The sequence below is a fragment of the Hippoglossus stenolepis genome, chromosome 1 (genome assembly GCF_022539355.2).
Source record: "Hippoglossus stenolepis isolate QCI-W04-F060 chromosome 1, HSTE1.2, whole genome shotgun sequence".
NCBI classification, from domain to species: Eukaryota; Metazoa; Chordata; class Actinopteri; order Pleuronectiformes; family Pleuronectidae; genus Hippoglossus; species Hippoglossus stenolepis.
The window spans coordinates 12,476,390-12,497,633 of NC_061483.1; the positions used below are offsets into that span (position 1 = coordinate 12,476,390).

General features: G+C 42.3%; 1 protein-coding gene across 12 annotated transcripts in view; it reads right to left on the reverse strand.

Moving 5' to 3' along the window:
- tjp1a (tight junction protein 1a) overlaps positions 1-5,327 on the reverse strand; it is a 102,700-nt gene extending 97,373 nt beyond the window's left edge. For all 12 annotated transcript variants that reach the window (XM_035169378.2, XM_035169293.2, XM_035169097.2 and 9 more), the window contains exon 1: positions 4,919-5,327. In XM_035169378.2, the coding sequence (XP_035025269.1) occupies positions 4,919-5,010 (92 nt within the window). In that variant the 5' untranslated portion in view covers positions 5,011-5,327. The remainder of the gene's footprint in view (positions 1-4,918) is intronic.
- Positions 5,328-21,244: the final 15,917 nt, after the last annotated feature.

Below are 21,244 nucleotides of genomic sequence, written 5' to 3' on the forward strand. Positions count from 1 at the left end.
ACTCATAAGCACCTTTGCATATACTCGACAAAGAACTGAGAGCAGGAGCAGTGAGCTCCAAGACTCTAAAAAAGTCATGACTCGTGTTCCTTTAAGATCAGACTTCATGACTTTAATAGAAACAGGCTTGTCTGACTTTAGGGAGAGGGAGCCAGAGATACAGAAGAGGAAAAAAAAAGGGTATTTCTGCATGTTTTTGAGAAAAGTACTGATTATCATGACAGGCCCACCCTGGACTTGGGTTCCTGCTGAGGTAACTAACGCGCGGCATTGTCAGTTTGTGTGAGATTACGCATCATGGCCTCCACTAGAGGAACTGGAAAAGCGGAGGGGGGTAGGACAGGAGTTGCTGAATGTGTGTGTCATGTATGTGTTTGTGTCTGTTCCTCTGAAGAGCTGGGAGGGAGGACGTGTGGACAGGCAAATCAGTGTGTGTGTGTGTGTGTGTGTGGGGGTGTGTGTGTGAGTGTGTGAGCGTGCGTGCGTGCGCATGAGTGCGTGTGTGTTTGGGGGGAAGAGGGGACGCTGACTTTATGCATCATTAAGCAGGTGGACTGGGAACACCAGGCGGAGCTGTCACTGTGTAGAGGGGCAGAATAGACATCTGGCGCACAATCCACCCACATGTTATGAACAGCCATGACCAGTTTCAAGTAACGTCATCAAGCTAATTATTATTTATGGGCCATCTCAGGCTAATTATACTCAAGAGGTTGTTGAAGATCTTTCAAAGTTGTATATGACGTTTTTTTTCTTCTTCATTCAGTGAAGGGAGTCTCTCACTAGCAATGTGACAGATTTATGGAAAACACAAACCAAACGCTTTAGATTGGTCTGCACAGAAATCCATTCACAGCTTCATCACCTGCAACTGGCTGACAAGATCTAATATGTTTACACGTTGCCGTAGGGTGCATGTTCTCATTTTCATGTTTTATTCTATTTCAGCATTCACAAAATTAAGTAATTATGCCACAGAGATGAATGAAGTCTAGATCATCTTATAAGAAAGCAACTAAAAGCAAGAATGTACAAAGATGCTGTTGGTTTTTTTACATCATTCAAATTTCACATATTGCCGAAAAACATTATCTCAATAATTGCTTAAATTACTGCAGATGAGTCTGCAAAGTACATACATATTCTATTTCCAAAGCAGCAGTTCAAGATATGCACTTCTCAGCTTTTAGCTTTGCTGGATTGAGATCAAGAAAAAGGCCACTGATCATCATTACGCCCGCGTCATCAACCACATAAGAAAATGCTAAATACCCAAACAGAAGTGGATTAAATGACACCAGGTTAATGTTTTAATGATAGTTGCAATGAACAGCTCCTAAAACATAATGGATGGGAGTTTTTCAATCACGGAGGTTAAATGTTCTGGAAGATTTCACATCCAGCTCCTCATCTATTTGTCAAAGGGAGAATCATACCGTTTCTCCTTGTGTTTTGTGAGGCTATAAAAACCTCAGTCAGTTCTAAATTGTGTTACGCCTGTGTGTGGATAGCCATTACTTTTATCACAGCCAGTGCTCATGCTGTCATTGTCTTGGATTTCACCATCATCGTTCATTTCTGCATCATCTCCTTTACAGTGACTCACAAACTAGTATCCAAGCACTTTTGCACCCAGTCGCTGTTCAACCGTCGGAGAGAGCAAACCACATTTGACTTCAAGTTTAGCATGGTGTAATATTTCCTGAACAATCTCAAGATTACTCAGCCCACTGGTTGAATTACTCAAGTGTGTCTAAACAGCAAGTCTGGTTCCTTCCAATGTTTTGATTCCATGCACGGGTCACCAAAGCAGAAGAGAAAACCAAATTCAAAGCTACAGGACTATCAGTGGTGGAAATGATTAGCTTTTCTGGGATGACAGCAAACTGGTTATCATGTTGCTACTACTACAAGTAACAGAACATACATTCATGCATATGGGGGGTTAGGGCTATGCATGTATGGAGATGATGGATGGGCAGACAGTCAGACAGATAGAAAGACGGATGCAAGGGGTGGATGGATGTACTGACGGACAGAGAGACAAATGGATGAATAGAGGGATGGATGTATGATGGATGGATGGGCAGACAGTCAGAAAGACAGACAAACAGACAGATGCAAAGGGTGGAGAGAGAGACGGATGCAAGGGGTGGATGGATGGACGGACGAATACAGACACAAATGGGTGGATGGGCGCATGGATGAATGGATGGAGGCATAGATGGATGGACAGATGGATGGATGGAAATGAGATTTGTCCATTCATCATATATCTATTATATTACTATTAGCTTTTAGCCAAACTTTTAGTGGAAGTTAGCCTAAGTGATTTTAGATCTTGTGAATGCCCACGAGCACTGATGACTATACCTCACTCTGAGTATCCAGAGTAACTGAGTTACTTGTGCACACGCAAACCTGAGTCTCAGCTTCACACTGATTAAACACAGACATGACATGCGAGTGAATGCATGGGCTGATTCCATGAAACACACACTGCAGGCACACGCTGGCTCAGCCTCGCTTCGTTAAAGTGGCTGTCGCAGACGATAGAGTAATCCTGTTTTAATGGCGGTGCCCCTTCCCCCATGATGTGATGGCCCCAGACATACCGCCGCGCTTCTCTTAAGGGAGAAGTGTCAACACCAAGTCACCACAGTGTCCTTTGCAACACATTTGACAGCAGTCACATGAGCTAAGAGGAGAAAACCTATCCTTTTCCCGAGCGTGATGACTTTAGATTCAGCCAGGTGTGTTACTACAGGCGACTGTGGATGCACAGTCATGAAGCCATTTGTTCCTTTATTTGGCACGGACTCCTCAGGAACCAGTTTGGACATCCATTACAATAAAGCACTGTTTTTCTTCTCACTGTAAAGTAAAGCCAATCTGGAAGGATTATGCCTCATGTTTAATGTTATCCATGTGGATTACTGAACAAGAATAACTGGGTGTGCCCATTGTAATCAGAGCCTATAATTAGACCAAACACAACTCTGCTGTGTCAGTTTTTTTTAATCTTCCTTTTCTTTATTAATGAGGCTTCTAATATCAACTAGGTAAAGATATAGAATTACTGTTTAGCCTAATAAGACCTGTAGCCTCTGCTATGTTGTCAAAAGCCAAATAAACTCTTCCTCACTGAAATCAACCGATGAATTTACAATCCATTGGCACATTAGACGACATCAAATTAAATTATTAAAATAATATAACTTTGACATACACGTCATCTTTTATCATTGCAATAATGTCCCATATTTTTGGTTTGCAGCTTGTAAAAGTATTTTCTGTTTTATATCATAGCAGGAGCCTCAACCAAGAATTATTTCCATTATCATTAGCCATCACAATGACTTCATCTATAAAATATCATTAAATAGTGAAAAATTATTCCAAAACCCAAGGTGACCTCTTCCAGCGTCTGGTTTTGTCCAATCTCTGACTCCATCGGCTTTTTTCTGATAATGAATTAGGCTCTAGGGACGACGGCCAATACTCTTCTTCTGGTGTACACAGCCAATATCCGAGACAAGATTCTGTCTTCCATTCGCCGTGGAGTGTTAAGAGTCCAACTAGTTTCTTTTATCACACGAGTCAAACGTTTCTCCGCACAAAACCAAAGCAACTATACATATATAGGTAAAGACGACACTAATCTCTATTAACAGCTGTGTGCATATGAATGCAAATAAATTCAAAAGCCAATAGCTGTTCGATATGCTCCGCCTCTTTTGCCCTCCAGACTATTAACCTGCGGGAAACCAAGGCCTGATATAACGTAAAATAAAACAGAAAACTTAAGGCCCCAAAATCCTTTCCCGACAGATTTTAACATGGAGATGTTGATGGAGATTAGGTTTTGATTGACATACATACATGTTCAGTTTAAAACCAATCAACAGTTAATAGTTAAACTAACCTACGTTGGCTCGCCTACAATGCAATGGGCTAAAACCAATGCAAAAGAGAAACTGAACGTGGTTTCCAAAAGCTGAAAAGTGAAATACTGTTGGCAGCCAGTAGAAAAGAATGTGAGTAAGTTCAGTGGAGGCAGCTGGGTGCAAAACAAGAAATGTACAGCTGCATAAATAACAGTAACAGAGTTTGATGATGGAAAAGTAAACACACAGAGATACACACAGCCAATGATAGTGAAGCACAACTCCCACACATTGTGATCTGAATGCAGATGGCATGAGGCTACTGAATAAGTGATGAGAGTGGAGAAATCAGCCGACATTTTTTTTTTTTACTACATCACATCACACATCACGTCACAGAAATAGACCCGGGAAAAGAAAAAAGACAAAAGAACCAAATGGAACTAAAGAGGTTTGAAATGAATGAAAAAAACCAGGTGCGTGTGAAAGGGTTTGAGAGCAGCGGCGCTCAGCCTTGTTTTGCAGACTGATGTTGTGGATACACCTGCTCTGTGTTGTCCGCCTCGCCCCCACTGCTGCATGTGCGACTCACCGTCACCAGCGGATCATAACAAACACAGTCCACCAGGCGAAAACACAGATAAACACGGTACGCACGCACTTGCCCACGCACGGTGCGCGGCTGCGAAGAGAGCCGCCGAACTGTGCGCGCCTATTGGATGCCTGCCTGCCGAGTGCGTGCGTGCGTGCGTGTGTGGACAGTTGTCTACGGCGCCGAGAGATGGAGGCAGCAGCAGCCGACTTCCGCCAACAGCTGCTCAGCCACAACTTCACACGAGACCCGGGCAAATAAGGCAAAGTGGGGGGAGAAGCTTCACATGGCAGCGGAGCTCAGAGGCTCATATCTGTAAAGCGATTCTCTCCACTCGAGGGGACCCGCCACCTTTGCCACTCCGCTCCGCGCACGCACCAAACACACGCTCCCCGCTCCGCGCACACCGCGCGCACCTCCTCTTCCTCCATGTACTCACCACAGCTGTCTCTTGGTGGGGAGGCAGTCTTTGTTGGAGGCTGTCACTCCCATGGCCATCTGCATCACCGTGATGTATTTCTGGTACTTCATGTTGTTGGCCGCCGCCGCTGAAGGCGACTACACTTTGCTGCTTTCTACTTCAAGTAAACTGGCGCGCCACCGAAGCGGCACAGGTGTGCGTAAAGGTCCGTCACGGTCCCCCGGCATCCGCGGCATCCTCACCGTCAAAAGCGCCATTTCCACGTCCGGAGCACCGCTGACAGGGGAGACGCTCCCCGGAGATCTCAACGAGAGGTACCGCGCCGCCGCGACCCATGTCTGCGCTGACTCTCTAATCTCATTAGAGCTCAGAATAGATTGGCTAATCCATTCAATTTTAGTCAGGACCGGGTCATTGTTGTGGTTCGAGGACTCTCATCCCCCCCCCACCCGCCCCTCTCTCTCTCTCTCTCTCTCTGGTTTTGTTTTTTTTTCTTTCTTTTATTTTTGTTTACTCCGCCTTGTCTGTGTGTGGAGTACAAGAGTCAAAAAGAATAACAGGAGTCAGAGAAGGGATGGAGCGGCGGTGGCACCCAAACGTCCGCGAGGTAGGAAGGAAGAGTGCGCGTGTGTTCAAAGAGAGGAGAGAGAGAGAGAGAGAGAGAGAGAGAGAGAGAGAGAGAGAGAGAGAGAGAGAGAGAGGGAGTAGGGGAGTGATATGAGTGGTGGGGGAGGGTGGGAGGAAGAGGAGGAGAGAGGGAGCGATGTAATGGCTTAAGAGAGGGGAACCTAACCAATGCTGTGTGAAATCTGTGTGTTGTGAAATCTGAGGCAGAAGCGTCATTTTAGGTGAAAACGTTGGTTCATGAGGTACAAGGTTTATTATAATGAGGCAATTAGTGAAATGAACCTGGAGTTGGGTAAAGAGGAGAAGGATGGAGGTGGATGGAGGAGGGAGGTGAGGAACACAAGAGTGAAACGTGTAGAGAACATGAGAGCCAACCGCCAAATAAAATAATGAATTCCAATGCCAGTCAACAGCGATGCTAGACAAACCTAAAGATATAAAGCTACAAATTGCTGTGAAGTGTCAAAAGCAACTATATTATATACTCCCGAGAATATATATTTCCATACCAACTGTTTGTCTGATTACTTGGAGTTTATGTGCATGTTTAATTCGATGTATTCTGTATTTCTATGCAATTTGAATTATTTGCTGAACAAATTCAGCTCAGCTCATAATTTCTGACACTGTAACTTGTATCTCATCATCTCATCATTTACACAGTGGCTATCTTCATTTTACCAGGTTTATTCTTATTTGAAAAAGAAACGTGTACATTCTTTATTTTGTTGTTGTGCTGTTTGTGATATTAGAAATTAAAAGATTTTACATGATGTTTGAGGTCATTTGGAAACTATGTCACACCTTGTCCACCAGAGAGCACTGTATATTTTTTTCCAAATATTAAATGTCACGCTCACTAGATGTATTGGTCGCTATTCAAAATGAATTACATTTAACAAACATTAAAGTATTTTCTTTATGGATATTGGTCTCAAAAGTCTCAGTGTGGCTATGTATTTATTTTACAATGCGTATCGAGTATAAACATTTCCTTGAAGATAAGTAAAAGGTATATTTTATATTAGGTATATTTAATCATCTTATACATATTAGAAAGACTGTTGTCCTCTTGAACCACTACTGACCTTGTCGCCTAAATGTCAATCTCCTTAAGTAGCCGTGCACACAGTCCTGATCTGCAGGTTTGACCAAGAGTCAACATGAGCTCATCAGCGGCTCAGTGAAACTGAGCTCGGTTAAGCTAATTAGAAAACACTACTGAAAGGACAAAAGTAACAGTAGAAACAATCATTCATTTATCTTGTTTATTTTATGTGTCATCTATATCTGTGTTTAATTATTTATCAATTGTGTACGGTATAAATACATAAAAATGCCAATAGACATACATAATGATTTTTAAGTTGATTGTCAGATTCATAAACTTGCTCTCTACTATTATTCTATTGTTTTCCGGTCTCTATGGAAACATGTTCATGTGCAATATCTCTTCCTGACAGTTCACAGAGTAATGTGAGGTTCCTGTTACCTTTACTCTACCTATGGGGGCTGATGGTTCACGGACACCCTGCAGATGCTAATCAATTCCCTCATTGATTCTGTATCAAATTTTAATTCCTAGTAAACACGAGTCTTTAGTGCGTCCTCAAGGACGAGGGGGAAATCAGGGAAGGGGAGTCCATGTGCAGAAGATCTAAGTCAAAGAGACTCCCTGTGTGCTGGTATGTTTTCTTTAAGGCTGTAAAGACCATAAAGACTGATCACAGATTCCATCTAGACCCAGTGGGCAGGACCATGAACCTTTGAAGAAGTTGAAAGAGAATCTGGATCGTGTCGCATGTTTTGCACGATGAAACTGCACCAATAGACAAGACAGCACATAACTGTCCCTGTATTTACATATTTGTTCAGACTCATAAACAGAATGAAGGAAGGAAGAACCACCGCGTATAAACCATTGTCCTCTTGAGATGGCCCATGCGCCGCAAAGAGTAAATCTAGATATAAACTCTAACAGGAATGAATAACACCACGACAAAAATTGCCAAGGAGAAAAGTCCGACAGCCAGTGGAAACGCAGGTAACTCCGGTTGGATGGTGCAAGGTGGTAAGCAGCTGGTGGGGAAGGTCAGTGGGAAACTGCTGTTATCAGCACTGCTTGATATTGGCAGCAATGAAAACAACGCAAGTTTCACCAAAAAAGAAAAACCTCAACACAGCCCACCTTGCATTTCCTCCAACTCATCTGATGTGACTTTACAGTTCTTGGAGTTGGAAAGAGGATTAAGTAAACACACACACACACACACACACACACACACACACACACACACACACACACACACACACACACACACACACACACACACACACACACACACACACACACACACACACAAGCACAAGCACACCAGTGGCCTGAAGGAGACCGAGGAGGGTGAGGTCACCACAGCAGTGATATGGTTTTAAGCCAGAAGGACAGTAGAGACTGTGAGTGACGCACAGTCCACAGCAGGCTGTCAAAAATCAACTGACCGGTTATTCTGCAAGTCAGAACTGGGTTATTCTGAGGTGCAAATGGCTTCAATATAAACTCAAATATTCAAAATAAATTCACGTTCAAAGTGCTCAGTATTCTCTCATTGAGATACATGCTTGATGGCCACAAGCAAATATCTTCAGAACGCATTTTTTACACTGTACACATTTGTTTACTTAAACTGCAGCCGGAGTCTATTACATCATCTTTTAAATGGCTAACTCGCCCAAAACCCAGCGGTGATATTATAGTGGGTCAGGAGGAGATGGAGAAGAATACTGGATTGGTTTAAGAGTGAGATTTCCCTCCGGAGCAGCAACCATCCAAATGTGTTGACACTCCCCCCCCCCCCACACCATAAATTACACTATCCCCTGGCCCCTGGCCACGATTAATCACATGACCACAGCAGCCAGATTAAATCTGTAGCCTTGGACTGTTCTCCTGTCTCACTCTCGCTCTGCCTCTCTTTCATGTGCGAGGCACACAAACACACAAACAAGCATATGCACAGCGATAGCAGACACATGGACAACATCAGCAGAGCATATAGTAGCATACACACAGACACACACTGTCAGCATAGAAATTAGTCACAGAGTGGCTGGTGTGTGTCACCATCCACCTGTTATCTGTCACTACTTGTACTATTGCCACCACCCATCCTCAACACCGACTGCAGGCTACAGCTTTCAGTCAGTGCAGCGGGGATGGATGTTGTTCGCATCCTGTAACTCAACACTCCTCTGCAGAGCTTTCATCGCTCTCTGCCAGACGCACATCTCCACAGTAACACTGGCTCTGGGCTTGGCTAACATGGCCCTGGCAGAACATACTGTATGGCTTCAAATGCAAAAGCATAATGAAGAAGAAGAAGCTTTTACTCAGTTAGTAAATTATTCATTGACAAAAAGAATAAGCAACCTAATCCGTTAATTGTTTAGTTCGATTTTTATGAAAAATTAACGAAGATATTAACGTTTCAAGCTTCTTAATGAATTTAAACCAATTGGTATGATTTGCATCTCACCACTATGATTTCTGTTCTGCGAAAGCCGAAAATAAAATCTGAATGAAATGAAAAACAGAGATTGCGTGCACATACAGTATATGTCAGGCTGGATGTAGCTTACCTTTAATTTTGAGTAAAGGCACAGAACCATTACATGTACATGGCCGTGTTACTAAAATGTGACAGTGAATTAAATAATATAAGCAGCACCAACGAGTCACTAAGGGGATCATCTTTTTTTAATTTGGATTGTAAATGGTGAGCTAAAATTAGATCTAAGATAGCACTGGGTCCATTTCCAAGCTGATTTAAAATGCAAGATTATCTAATAATGGAACAACACTGCTGCGGTACAATGTCGTGCTGTAAAAGGAAGTCATTAAAGCAGTTATTTATATTTATATCACTGGTTTATTTGACAGAGATGAGGCAGAAAAAAACTGTTATATGAGGAAACGCAACAGGATGTATGTAGGTGGTCTAACTGAAGCTCATTTGCAGCACCTGTCCCTTGTATGTAGGGTCACATAAAATATAGAGACAAGCACTGTAATGTACAGTGGAAAAAGCAATAATTAACAGCAGCATCTGCACGATAAAAAGACGCCTGTGACGTATGTGAGACTTGCCAGGGAGCAGTGATGTGATGGGAGAGCACATGCAGGCTGCTGCTGCTGCTGCGGATGCATAAAGCACATGAATCCAACCAAGGGTAATGCAATATGTAAATGAAACAGTTGCTGAAATGAATTTGCCTGCTGTTGTTTCTACAAAGATGCATGTGAAATGCACAGCTCACGTGGGAGCACATACACACGCGACACAGTCGGTCGACTTCAAAATGCCTGCCCGTGCTCTGTCACGGGTCGAAACTACAGGGAGGGAGGGAGGAAGGCAGAAACAGTTTTCTGTGGCAGCCATAAAAGCTCCAAAGTCCCACCGATGTTAAGTAACAGGTGGATACTCCTCACTTTAGTAAAAAAAACACTCGGCATCACACAGTTTTAAGGTGGCGCCCGTAGGAGGTGAGGTGTTGGAGGTGGAAGCTAAACAGAGGGGGACGAATGCCACGAGCCCTGGATACTAAATGACTGCTGTTGCCGCTGGGACAGTGATTTATGACACAGCTTCATGGGTGTAGGGATACGAGGAAAACAAGGACGGTTCCTTAGGAAGAGGGATACATGTACACACATATTCTGCCCTGACAGTTGTAAAGAAAACGGAATCATCGTGATAACTGTGTGTGAGACCATATCATAGTATGTGTTGATAGACAGTATAACGTGACAGTAAAGTGAAGCCCTGTGCCCCCGTGTCTCCAGTCAGCAGAGTTTGACACCTGCTGCCTTCTCTCCTCCCGCCCTCCCACTGTCACCTTTATTAACAGTCTGCCAGGTGGAGAATTTTTTTCTCTCCCAAGTGTCCCGGTGTAGACTCAGATTTGCTGAGGTAGGTGATGAACGGGGCACAGAGAGGTGTGGGAGGGGGCAGCTCTCCCTCCTGGTAAACAGAAAACACTTCACAAGTAACACACAGCAGCAATATACACTGTTTACCACACTATAATACAAAAGACTTAAGTGCCAGGTGGGCTGATCTGTTGCTGACATCTGGAACTGGGATAATCCATCTTGGGTTAAGGGTACTATCTAATGGTTAGACAATTTGTTAATGTCATGTTGATTAGGGAGCAGAGGTACTGGTGGCCAGATGTATTTAGCATTTCACCGAGTCGGGTTGCTTCCTCCCCTATTTCAAGTCCTAAGTTCACTCTTTAAATCAACTTTCAGACATGTACTGAATTCCAGACATTTTCCTCAATGCCAAAGAAGAGGTTAACTTAGAAAGACAAAAGGATTGGAGAGCTTTTGACAGGTTGGTTGCTGGCTGATAGTTACAGTTTGACCCAGGGCCAGGCAAATAACAGATTAAAGACTATAGCTTAATGAATGTAACATCGTGTTAGGCTTTGGTCCGCAGATGGTATCTCATATGGCACAACACAATTCAAAGAAAAAGGCGGACGAACTACCACACCCCAACACCACAATCCCTTTTCCCAACAAATGATGCGGTTGTCCAGCAAGGATCTCTCTCTCCCAGTCGTGTCCCCCAAGTTGGCACCCAGGTTAGTGGGCCCTTGGCTAACTTCTAAAGTAATTAACTCAGTGGCTGTGAGACTCTGTCTTCCGAGGCCACAACAGAGCACTCCACCTCCCATGGTTCCAAGGTCACACCTGTATTGTCAAACGCCCTGATCACTCCATCCAGACTCCCTCCTCCCCTGCAGTAAATGTAGAGCCAGTCGAAATGCTGCTGACAGTAAACTGAGGGCGCAGGCTGCAATATCTGGTTGACTGGAGAGGGTTTGGACCTGAAGATAGTTCTTGGGTGCCATTCTGGGATCTTCTGAATCCACGATTCTGGACTTTCAACAATGCCATCCTGATCAGCCTGGGCTGTTGGGGGCAATCACCTCACCTGTACTGGCCCACTTTATATCTCACCTGCCCATTTCCTGTTGTAGCTGCAGAATCCAAGACAATCAGGGACTTTAGTAAGGTGGGCGATAGGGCATCTGGGACAGCAAGAGTAGATTATGGCAAGTGGATTAACAGGAGAAGGAAAGGAACAGTCCCCCTTTCTGTTGCTGGCAGAAGGAATGAAAGGAAAGTCTACCAGCAGCAGCATGATGCCACTTGACTCTTGGAAAATACAGAAGACCAAGACAATTAGACAGAGATCGGTAATGGGTAAGCTGCCTTGGTCAAAACACCTTAGGTCAAGCTCGAAGTACCCTCCGGTGATTTTAAACATCTGCGGAATGAGAAAACAGATGTTACAATCCATGGATTTTTGTTGACATAGACCTATTCGATGGCCAGCTTTACAATTCCACAGTTGTGCACATACACACCTGGGAGCTGCTCAGTACAACCTCTATCTTCAGACAGTTATTGACATTGTTGTTAACTTGGTATAGTATTTCCTGCTGCTAGAAATGAACTCACACAGAGGCACAAGTAGATTTTATTATTGTCTAAACTAATCATGCATGTCGCTGGCTCTGTTTGCATATGGTACAGAGCTGTAGGTGCTGCCATGCAGCATTACATGTGCTGTGTTAGCTGTCGCTGTGTATCTTATCAAAGCGATAGCAGTGAGGAGTGAAAATAGTCTCACCATCAGTGTATACCTACAAATATGTGTAAGGCGTAAGGCATATCTGCTGCTGTATGACTGTGTAAAGATTACTGCTCAACAAATACCTTGTTGAGGAAAAGTATCAGTGGTCCGACCTGTACAGCTATATATATGTTATATGTTAGAGACCTAGAGATTTAAGCATCATCAGAGTCCTTCTTCAATCATATAAAATCTTGAGGCAAAGATGCTTTATGATTTTTATATAAAGAAAATGAAGTCCAGAGAAAATTGGAAAGCATTTTACATCTCATTACTATTTGAATTCAATGTCAAAATATCTCTATGAGTAAAAGTAGAAATACTATTTAGTAGTAGTGCCCTGCAAAAGTCAAAAGTAAATTGCTCTCAAATGGCGAGAGTTGCTTATTGGCTGAAGAACTACACTTCTTTAGATATTTAACAGTCGCTGCCTTAATGTTATATACGATATCCCCTTAAATAACCATCTCTCTGATTAACATGACCTAGATATTTTTTCGATTTTACAGTAGAAGAATAAATGTTCCAGGTGCTTTGTTTGAAATGGAGTCAAGACATAACAGCAGTGAGACATTTTGATCTGTGTAGGCTTCTATTAATAGAGTTCTGTCTCTGCTGGTAAAAGTGTAGGGGCATCAATCAAATAAAATTGTAGGAATTATTATTTTTAAAGCTTGGATGGGAAAAACCAAACAGACTGGAGAGATGAGACAGTCCTGTGATAATACATTGGAAAGGAGTGTGCAAGTAAGTGCATGACAGAGTCCTTTGCCGTTTGCTACTGCTGCACTGTGTTGAATTTCTTACATAACAACGCATAAAATGCTAAACTTACGCACACCAACGTACAGGGACGGCTGCGGCTCAGGAGGTCGAGTGTGTTGTCCACTATCCAGAATGTCCGGTGGTCTGAACGCCGAGCTGTCCTTGGGCAAGACACTGAATCCTAAATTGCCCTTGCTGTTATGGCAGTGTGAGAATGAAGTGCGACAGAAAAAGCACGGCATATAGGAGCGTTGTATGAATGTGTGCGTACGAATGGGTGGATGTAAATTTAAGTGTTAAGTGCTTTAAGCGGTCGTTAAGACTATAAAGCATTATTTAAATGCAGTCCATTTACACCAAGTGGCCTGATATACCTACGGGCATAAATATTGAAACTAAATTATAAGATGTATATGGGAGTGGGTGAGAAGGTGACTATATGCATAGGTGTGTAGGAGAGAGGGAGAGAGATTGTGCTGCACTGAGTCGATCTGCAGGCCCAAGGTCAAGGTCACAGCAGGCTTACTTCCCCGCCACAGGCAGAGGTAACCCGAACCAACAACTGCAGCACATGAGAGCACGCACAATCTACAGCCAGGGTGTGAAATGAAATAGACTTGCCCTTGTGCTGGTGTTAAAAGAGATATGACAAAACATACGTACAATTAAAGACACAAGCAAAAGGAATATTATGTCTTATGTCCCAAAAGTCGATTTATTGTGGTTAGTGGACAAATGCCAGCTTTTAAGGTTTTCAATTAGTGAACTGTTATGAGTTTGCACCTCTGCAAAGGGAGGCATTTGTTAAGTTAAGACTAACTTGTCAATAAGTTCATACTTTAAATTATCATTATACATTTGGTATACTATATTTGACATTGACATATACACACACACACACATATATATATTGTATTGTTAAAGTGAAAATACCCAGGAAAAAGGGCTTAATGGAGACAAGAGATTGAAGAAAATATGTGAAAAACCAGGGATAAACCATATTTAGCAATGCTGTAATCAGCTCAATCAAAGTGTTTTTTTTTAAACTGTGACATGTCTGTCTAGCAAGGAGGATTTGGGACTTTCTCTTTCATACTATGCATCCTTTCTTGATATGATGAGCTGGCTGGTAAATTATTTGAATTTCCAAGAATGACAGGGAGAATGGAATTACATTTAACAAGCTACCTAGGATTTTAACCCAATTTGCTTCAGTTTTGCTGAAGCCAGTGAGGCAAATTAATTCAGATCAACAGAGGGTATATTTACAAATTATTATTATTATTATTATTACAAATATCCATGGTTTTCTGCTTGAATAAGGTGTTTGGTGTGAGTTGCTGCCCCAATTAAAGGGGTTTAAGTATCTTGGGTCTCTAGGGCAAGATGAGGCGGGACGTTGACTGGCAGATTGAAGCGGCGTCAGCAGTTATGTGGACGACCGTTGTGATGAAGAAGGAGATGAGCTGGAAGGCAGAGCTTTACCAGTCAATCGACATGTATGTTCCGACATGAGGTCTGGGTAATGACGAAAGACTGAGATTGCAGATAAAAGAAAAGAGTTTTCTCCATAGAGTGTCTTATAGCTCCGCCCTATAGAGATAAAGTGAGGAGCTTGGACATCTGGAGGGAGCTCAGAGTACAGTCGCTGCTCCTTTGTGTTGAAAGGAGCCAGTTGAAGTGGTTCAGACAAGGACACCTTCTTTGGATGTTTTCCAGTCTAACTGGGAGGAAACCAACAATACAATAAATAGCTTGTATTTTTTCTCCAAGACATCCTCCTTCCTTACGTGCACAAAAGTAAATTTGTTTAAAGTTGCATTCATGTTATATGGGATGGATGGTAGCTTGACTGTAGGTATGAATGTGAGTGTGAATTGTTGTTTGTCTCTATATGTTGGCCCTGTGATCTGCTGGAGACCTTTCCAGGGTTTACCCCGCCGCTCACCCAATGTCATCTGTGGTTGGCTCCACCCCCTCGACCCTTAAAGGATAAGTGGTGTAGGTGGATGGATGGAACAAGGGTGGTGAAGTAATTAGAACTGTTGCCTCACAACCGAACCTGCTTGAACCCTGTTTTCTGTGTGGAGTTTACAAGTTCATGTGCCAGCGTGGTTTTCAGCTGGGAGGAATAACAATCTGTATGTCAGAGATATCTTCTAGAAAATGTAAGTGTTCCACTTATAATTTTGACATTGATGTTGACATGAACACAATCTACAAGTTGGAAGCTTGTACCTTTATTTTTAACATGAACTTTGCATGAACTCAGTAGGTAAAAGAGAGAGGCTGATCCTCTCAATGTATAAAACTAAGAGATATTGAAGATTATGCTACAGTGAAGCCAAAACATCGTCCTCCATGAAGAGCAGAGTTGCCAATGTTATGTCACTTATCTCCAGATGGCTACAGAGCTTCCTAACCAGGGTGTGTTTGCTGCCGCAACAGATATGTAAAGACTCAAGTATTCTGCACTATCTCCCACAAGCTGTCACAGAAATCAGCTTTATAAGTACTTTTGAAATCCTTAAAACACATGTAGACCAGATTAGAAAATTCCTGAAAATATCAGTGATCCACCACAACAAGCCAAGAGGCCAAATTCGATTCAACACCCTCCCCAAACTCAATTAGCAGTGAAACGATTAGTTGATTAATTGATTTATCAATCGACCAAAAATGACAATTATCAATGTCTGGAAACAAAAAGAAGTGTCTGAGGTCGGCTCATGGAGAAGGCACCTACCTGGCATGGACTCAAGAATGGAGCAAGTACATCCCCAGAATTTAAACTACTCCTTCGATGAAAAAAAGAGTTGAATCCATCATTTTAATAACCATTGCAGCCCTAACCTTAATTAATGTTAAAAGGGTGAGAGTGCCAACAAATCATTATCCTTACTGGAGGGAAGCCACGTCTTTATCATCACTGAGGTCATCAGCGCAAAGTTACAAGTTTTGAAGTGACAGATTAAAGATGAAATCATAAATGTCCCCAGGTAAATTAGTGGGTAATTTCGGTCAGGGATCTCGACGGTGGGCTGACTCACGATCTGCGTTCCTGCCCCACAGTGACAAGCAGAGCAACAGTCAGAAACACTAACCAAATGGCGCTCCACTGTGCAAAAAACTCCACTCAGCCTGCTCCTATTGCCTCTTGGGGGAGATCTTCAACAGTAACACAAACTGGCATATTAGTCTCAACAGTTTAGAATTTGCCACAATATTGATAGCCACAGCCATTCTGCTGCATGGCGCTGGCAAGCAACAGAAAACCCATAAAATAAGCAACCTCATACAAACCAGAGCAAATCGTTAAACTGTTTGTAACAACATTCCTTAATTTAGGCTTTGGGCATTCCTTCTACATGACATAATGAATGGTTGTCTATTCCTATTAGGTACAGTATTGATTCCAATGTCTCCTAAATGTGTGTACCAATTCCACAATCCAAGACAGACAACTTCATTAAATGACATGCCAGAAGACTGGAGACAGTTTAGATGTGTTCTTTTTTTATTTCCTAAAGAGCAGGTTAGCCAAAACAGATCTAAATTTGAGAGACAGTGCCAAAATACAAATTGTGTGTGTGGTTATGTATGTGTATGGCTGTGTGTGTGTGTGTGTGTGTGTGTGTGTGTGTGTGTGTGTGTGTGTGTGTGTGTGTGTGTTATGGGAGGATATTTGGGGCCTGTGTTTAGACAGGAGCATCCTGTGAAGGTAGAATAAGATGGAACAGGTCTCCAGATCACAGCATGTCAGAGAACTAGAAAGAAGCCAGATGTCCCATAATATTCTTTAGGTCGTTCCTGTCTGCTTTCTGTTTACATTGGTTCATAATAAATGAAAGAAGCTGACGATAAAGTTTTGATGTTTTATGTAAACTTTGTTCACATGAAAACTTTTCAAACATATAAGTGGCTATGGGTCAATATTAATAGTTACAATTATCATGCTACAGACACAGCAATGATGTAAACATCCATAACAGAAACCAGAGTGAGATTTTAAAATCTGGATGTTACAGGATAATTTCACAAGCCTTCACCTTTTCTGTTACCAGTAGCGGCACAAAGTACACTTCTAAGTTAAGTATTACTACTTCTCTTAAATATTTCTATTTAATGCAGTTTAGTGCACCACACCAAGAGGACAATATACCAACTAAAAGAAGAAATCAAACTCAAATATAATTTATTTGGTGTGTACTTTGACATTTTAGTTTGGTCCATGTCCCATACATTAACATGGAGGACTCAGGATTTATAACCTTACTGCAGCCAAACGTTATTGGTTTCACTCTGTTCCACTAATCAACAGGAGGCAGTAAAGCACCGAAATGTGTTTCAAAGCACCAACAAAGGCAGAGAAAAAGACATTTGCTAGCTAGTAAACATAGATATAAACTAAGAAGGATGCAAACTCTTCATAAAAATCTACTTCACCAATGATTTAATTTGCAGGATATGTGTCCAACACATTCGCTAGACCTCAAGGATGCACACTGTGTTGTGATAAAAAATAAACTGAATTTACACGACTTTGTTTTGTTAGAAGAAAACTCCATTGGGACCTTTAAGTGAAGGATATAAACACTGTTGTCTGCTGGGAAAAACAGGAAAAACTAACCGAGAAAGCTGGATGAAATGTAGCTTCATTAAACGAGAGGCCGGACTGAAACAAGACGAAGATGATGACGGGAGAAAAGTGAAGACAGAAAAGAAGGTCAGGTCATTAGTCTACATGGCTGGTGCTCAGTGGGGGGACAAGCCCAGGGAGCAGCCATTTCTCAATGATGCCATCCTCCAAACTCTGAAAGATGACTCACAGTGGACTGAAGTAACTATGAGGGCAAATAACATTCACACATGGTGTGGCAGAGCAGCATGACGGGTCCTTGGTGAGACACAAACTTGGCTACAGTCACTCAAAACTTTGATTCTGTTGGCAGTTTCTGTCTCGCAGGTGTCCTCTGTTCAAATACATCTCTCACTGTGTTGCCTAACCGATACCTCTGTGCAGCCTTGCGTATGCATAAACACGTGCATACATGTGCACGTGAATCACGCAAGTCTACAGTATATGTTTGCCAAAGAGTGAGCCTGCTCCCCTTAAGGTAGGCCTGTGGAGCCTGTGACAATTTTCCTCTCAACCTACCGTCAGACGCTGCTCAGCTGTTGCCTGCATGGTTTCTTAACGGTCTGGGGAGCAATGTACCCTCCTGTCCCTCCTCAGCACACCAACAGACCCCGGTAACCCAGCCAGGGTTAAAGGCCAGCTAGGAGCCTACAGCTAGGGCCACACCAGAACGGTCACTGTGGAAAAGTTTTCTCTTCACCTCTGATTCACTTTCACTCAGCTATGTGAGAGTTTAGAGCTGTTTTTAGACATTTACACATTGCAATTTGGTTTTAACTCTTTATGAGATTATTTAGATTAGGTATAGTAGGTGAGGAATCTGTACAGTAGATCCCAATCTTAAGGGGATCCTCTAAATCAAGAGTATTCATCCTCTGGGCACCATGAATTCAACAGCTATTGAGATCACATCAAGACTTTAAAGGTCCAGTGTATAAGATTTATGTGAAAGGAATCTATTAAAAATAATCCCAGTGATGTTTTCGCTAGTGTGTTGTATCTAAATTGTCAAATCAAATTGTTGTTTTCTTTACCTTAGAATGGGCCCTATATATTTAAATACTTACATCTATATATATATATATATATATTTATTTACATCGGGAGTGGGTCATCTCTACGGGGGCTGCCATGTTTTTTACAGTAGCCCAGACTGGACAAACTAACACCTTCAATTTTTCTGACAACTGAAGACCACCACAGGTTCTCTTTCATGTTTGGGAGGGTGAGTTGAAGGGTATTCAGCTGCCACATGCAACTTCACCACTAGATGTCACTAAATTCTACACACTGAACCTTTAAGTTATTGACCAGTCACTTCATGGCTAAAATTCAATCATATAAAACCTTCTCCAATGACCTGATTCACAGAGACATAAACAATGCAATGAAATCTCAGACTAAAGACAAATGTATATGATCTGACAGGATATATCTCCGTCTCAACCTCTTACTGTCAGATGCTGCTGTCATTTGTGTAACTACTGACATTGGTCGCACACATTTCTCTCTCCCCGGGTGCAGCCTCTTTGAATTGAACCCGCTGAACGTTGCTGTGTGAGAATGAAAACGCTCCATATTTTCAGGTTAGCAGTGGACGCTGCAGGCGAACTGTCTGTTTTACAGTTTAGAGACACAGGTGAGTGAAAGAGACATTACATCAAAGATGAGGCTGAGAATAAAACCCCATCCTGCGGTGGCCTTAATCCTTCAACACCTGCGATTTGAAGCACACTGCTTTGATGTTGTTGGCTCAGCGGGAGAGAAAGAGACTTGATGGGGAAAGAGAAAGAGAGGCAGAGAAACGGGGACATAACAGACTGTTCAGTTAACTCACAACAAAACTGAATGCAAGTGACAAATTGGATAGCAAATCAACTCTTCTGTAACTCTTGAAAGATATAACCCCTGGAAGGTTTACTGCTCCATCTCGCTGACAAAGTACTATATGAGAATGCTGACTGGCTATCTTCTGGTGTCTGGAAGCAGTAAATATATGAATTCAAAGCCAGCAACTCTTGATTTAGACACTGGCTGTTATTGAGCTTGTCTGGAAACTCATCTGGACACTATTTAAAAGATCTAACTCCTTGTTCCAGAACTCCCTGTACAGGAAAATCATCCCACTATTTCTCTGAAGGCCTCGCATAGAAGATAAATCATTAGGGATTGTGGTTTTTGCTCTTGTGTTGTTGTTTCTGAGTAATGTTTAATTACGCTGCTCGTTATTGAAGCTTTTCGGTGAACATGTTCCATTAAAGATAACAGTGTCAGTGTATCCTCTTGAATTTCACTGTGAATGTGGCTATCGCTAGAATATGAAGCACAGTTCTTCTTACTGTATTTTTCAATCTCAAATATAGTAGGCTCATGGAGTCCAAGACCCTGTGAAGGCATGGTATAAACAGCTAAAGGAATACCTAATCTTACAGCTGTCCCAAGCTGTAAGATAAGGTATTCCTTTAGCTGTGTGGATACTAATGCATCCTGGGCCACATTGTGGGAATGCCTTCTTCTACAGTCTTCTACAGTTTCAAAATATACCAAAAATAGTTCTACACTTCTTAGCGATTCCATTTATTTTTGGTGGCCAGCTACAATATCAACATTGACCGTTTCACAGGGTATTGATTTTATTTTTTTCGGATTCAAATGGCTGAAATCTTATTTTCGTCTAGAGCTGTGTGCAGTGCATTGATTCAATCAGTCCCTCTTTGCCCCACTCTGGCTGTCTCTCTCTTCTCTGTCTCACACACACACAAACACACACACACCCACACACACACCCACACACCCACACAATAGAGCTGTCTGTCGAGGTCAGACTGGTTAAAAACAAAAACTGATTTGGTCTTTGCAAAGTGAGATCCAACCACAAGTGATTACTTGAGATACATATGGAGAAAGATTCCAATCCCATGTGGGAGCTGATGAACAAAGATCTGTCCATTTGTGACCTGATCACCCAAGACTCCCGTTGACATCAGGTAAGATCAGAGCAGAAAACAAACCAAAACCGTGGAAAACTGAACCTCTGTACCAGGACTACAGCTAAGAGAAAATCATACCACAGACAAAGCTGTGCGATAACATAATGATTTTCATATTTAACTATTACAGCTACACACCAGAGCTGAAACAATTACCTCATTGGCAAAATAGACGAAAAGTACTGGTATCAGCCTCTCCAATGGAAATATTTGCTCATGTTCCAGTCTTCTATGATACCAAATTTAGTAACTTTGGGTTGAGGATTATTGTTTGAACAACACAAGTCACATAAAGATGACACTATGGACCCTGGGTAATGTGTTGGGTATTTTCGACATTTTGTGACATCTTATAAAGCAAACAATATTAATTTAGTCCAGAAAATATCTGTGGAACGAGTTGGAGAAAAACACAAATTTGGTTGCAGATGTAAAATGTACTGCCACAAACAGCTCTTGCAATACCAATAGAATAGGCTACCACACAATGGAACAGCATTGCAAGGGACAGAGGGGAGATGGATGAGGCCAGGGCAGCCAGATCTGCCACCGCAGGACATTTTCTCTGTCGAGTAGGAGAGAAGCTGAAGGGACAAAAACAGCACAACAGCAAACACAG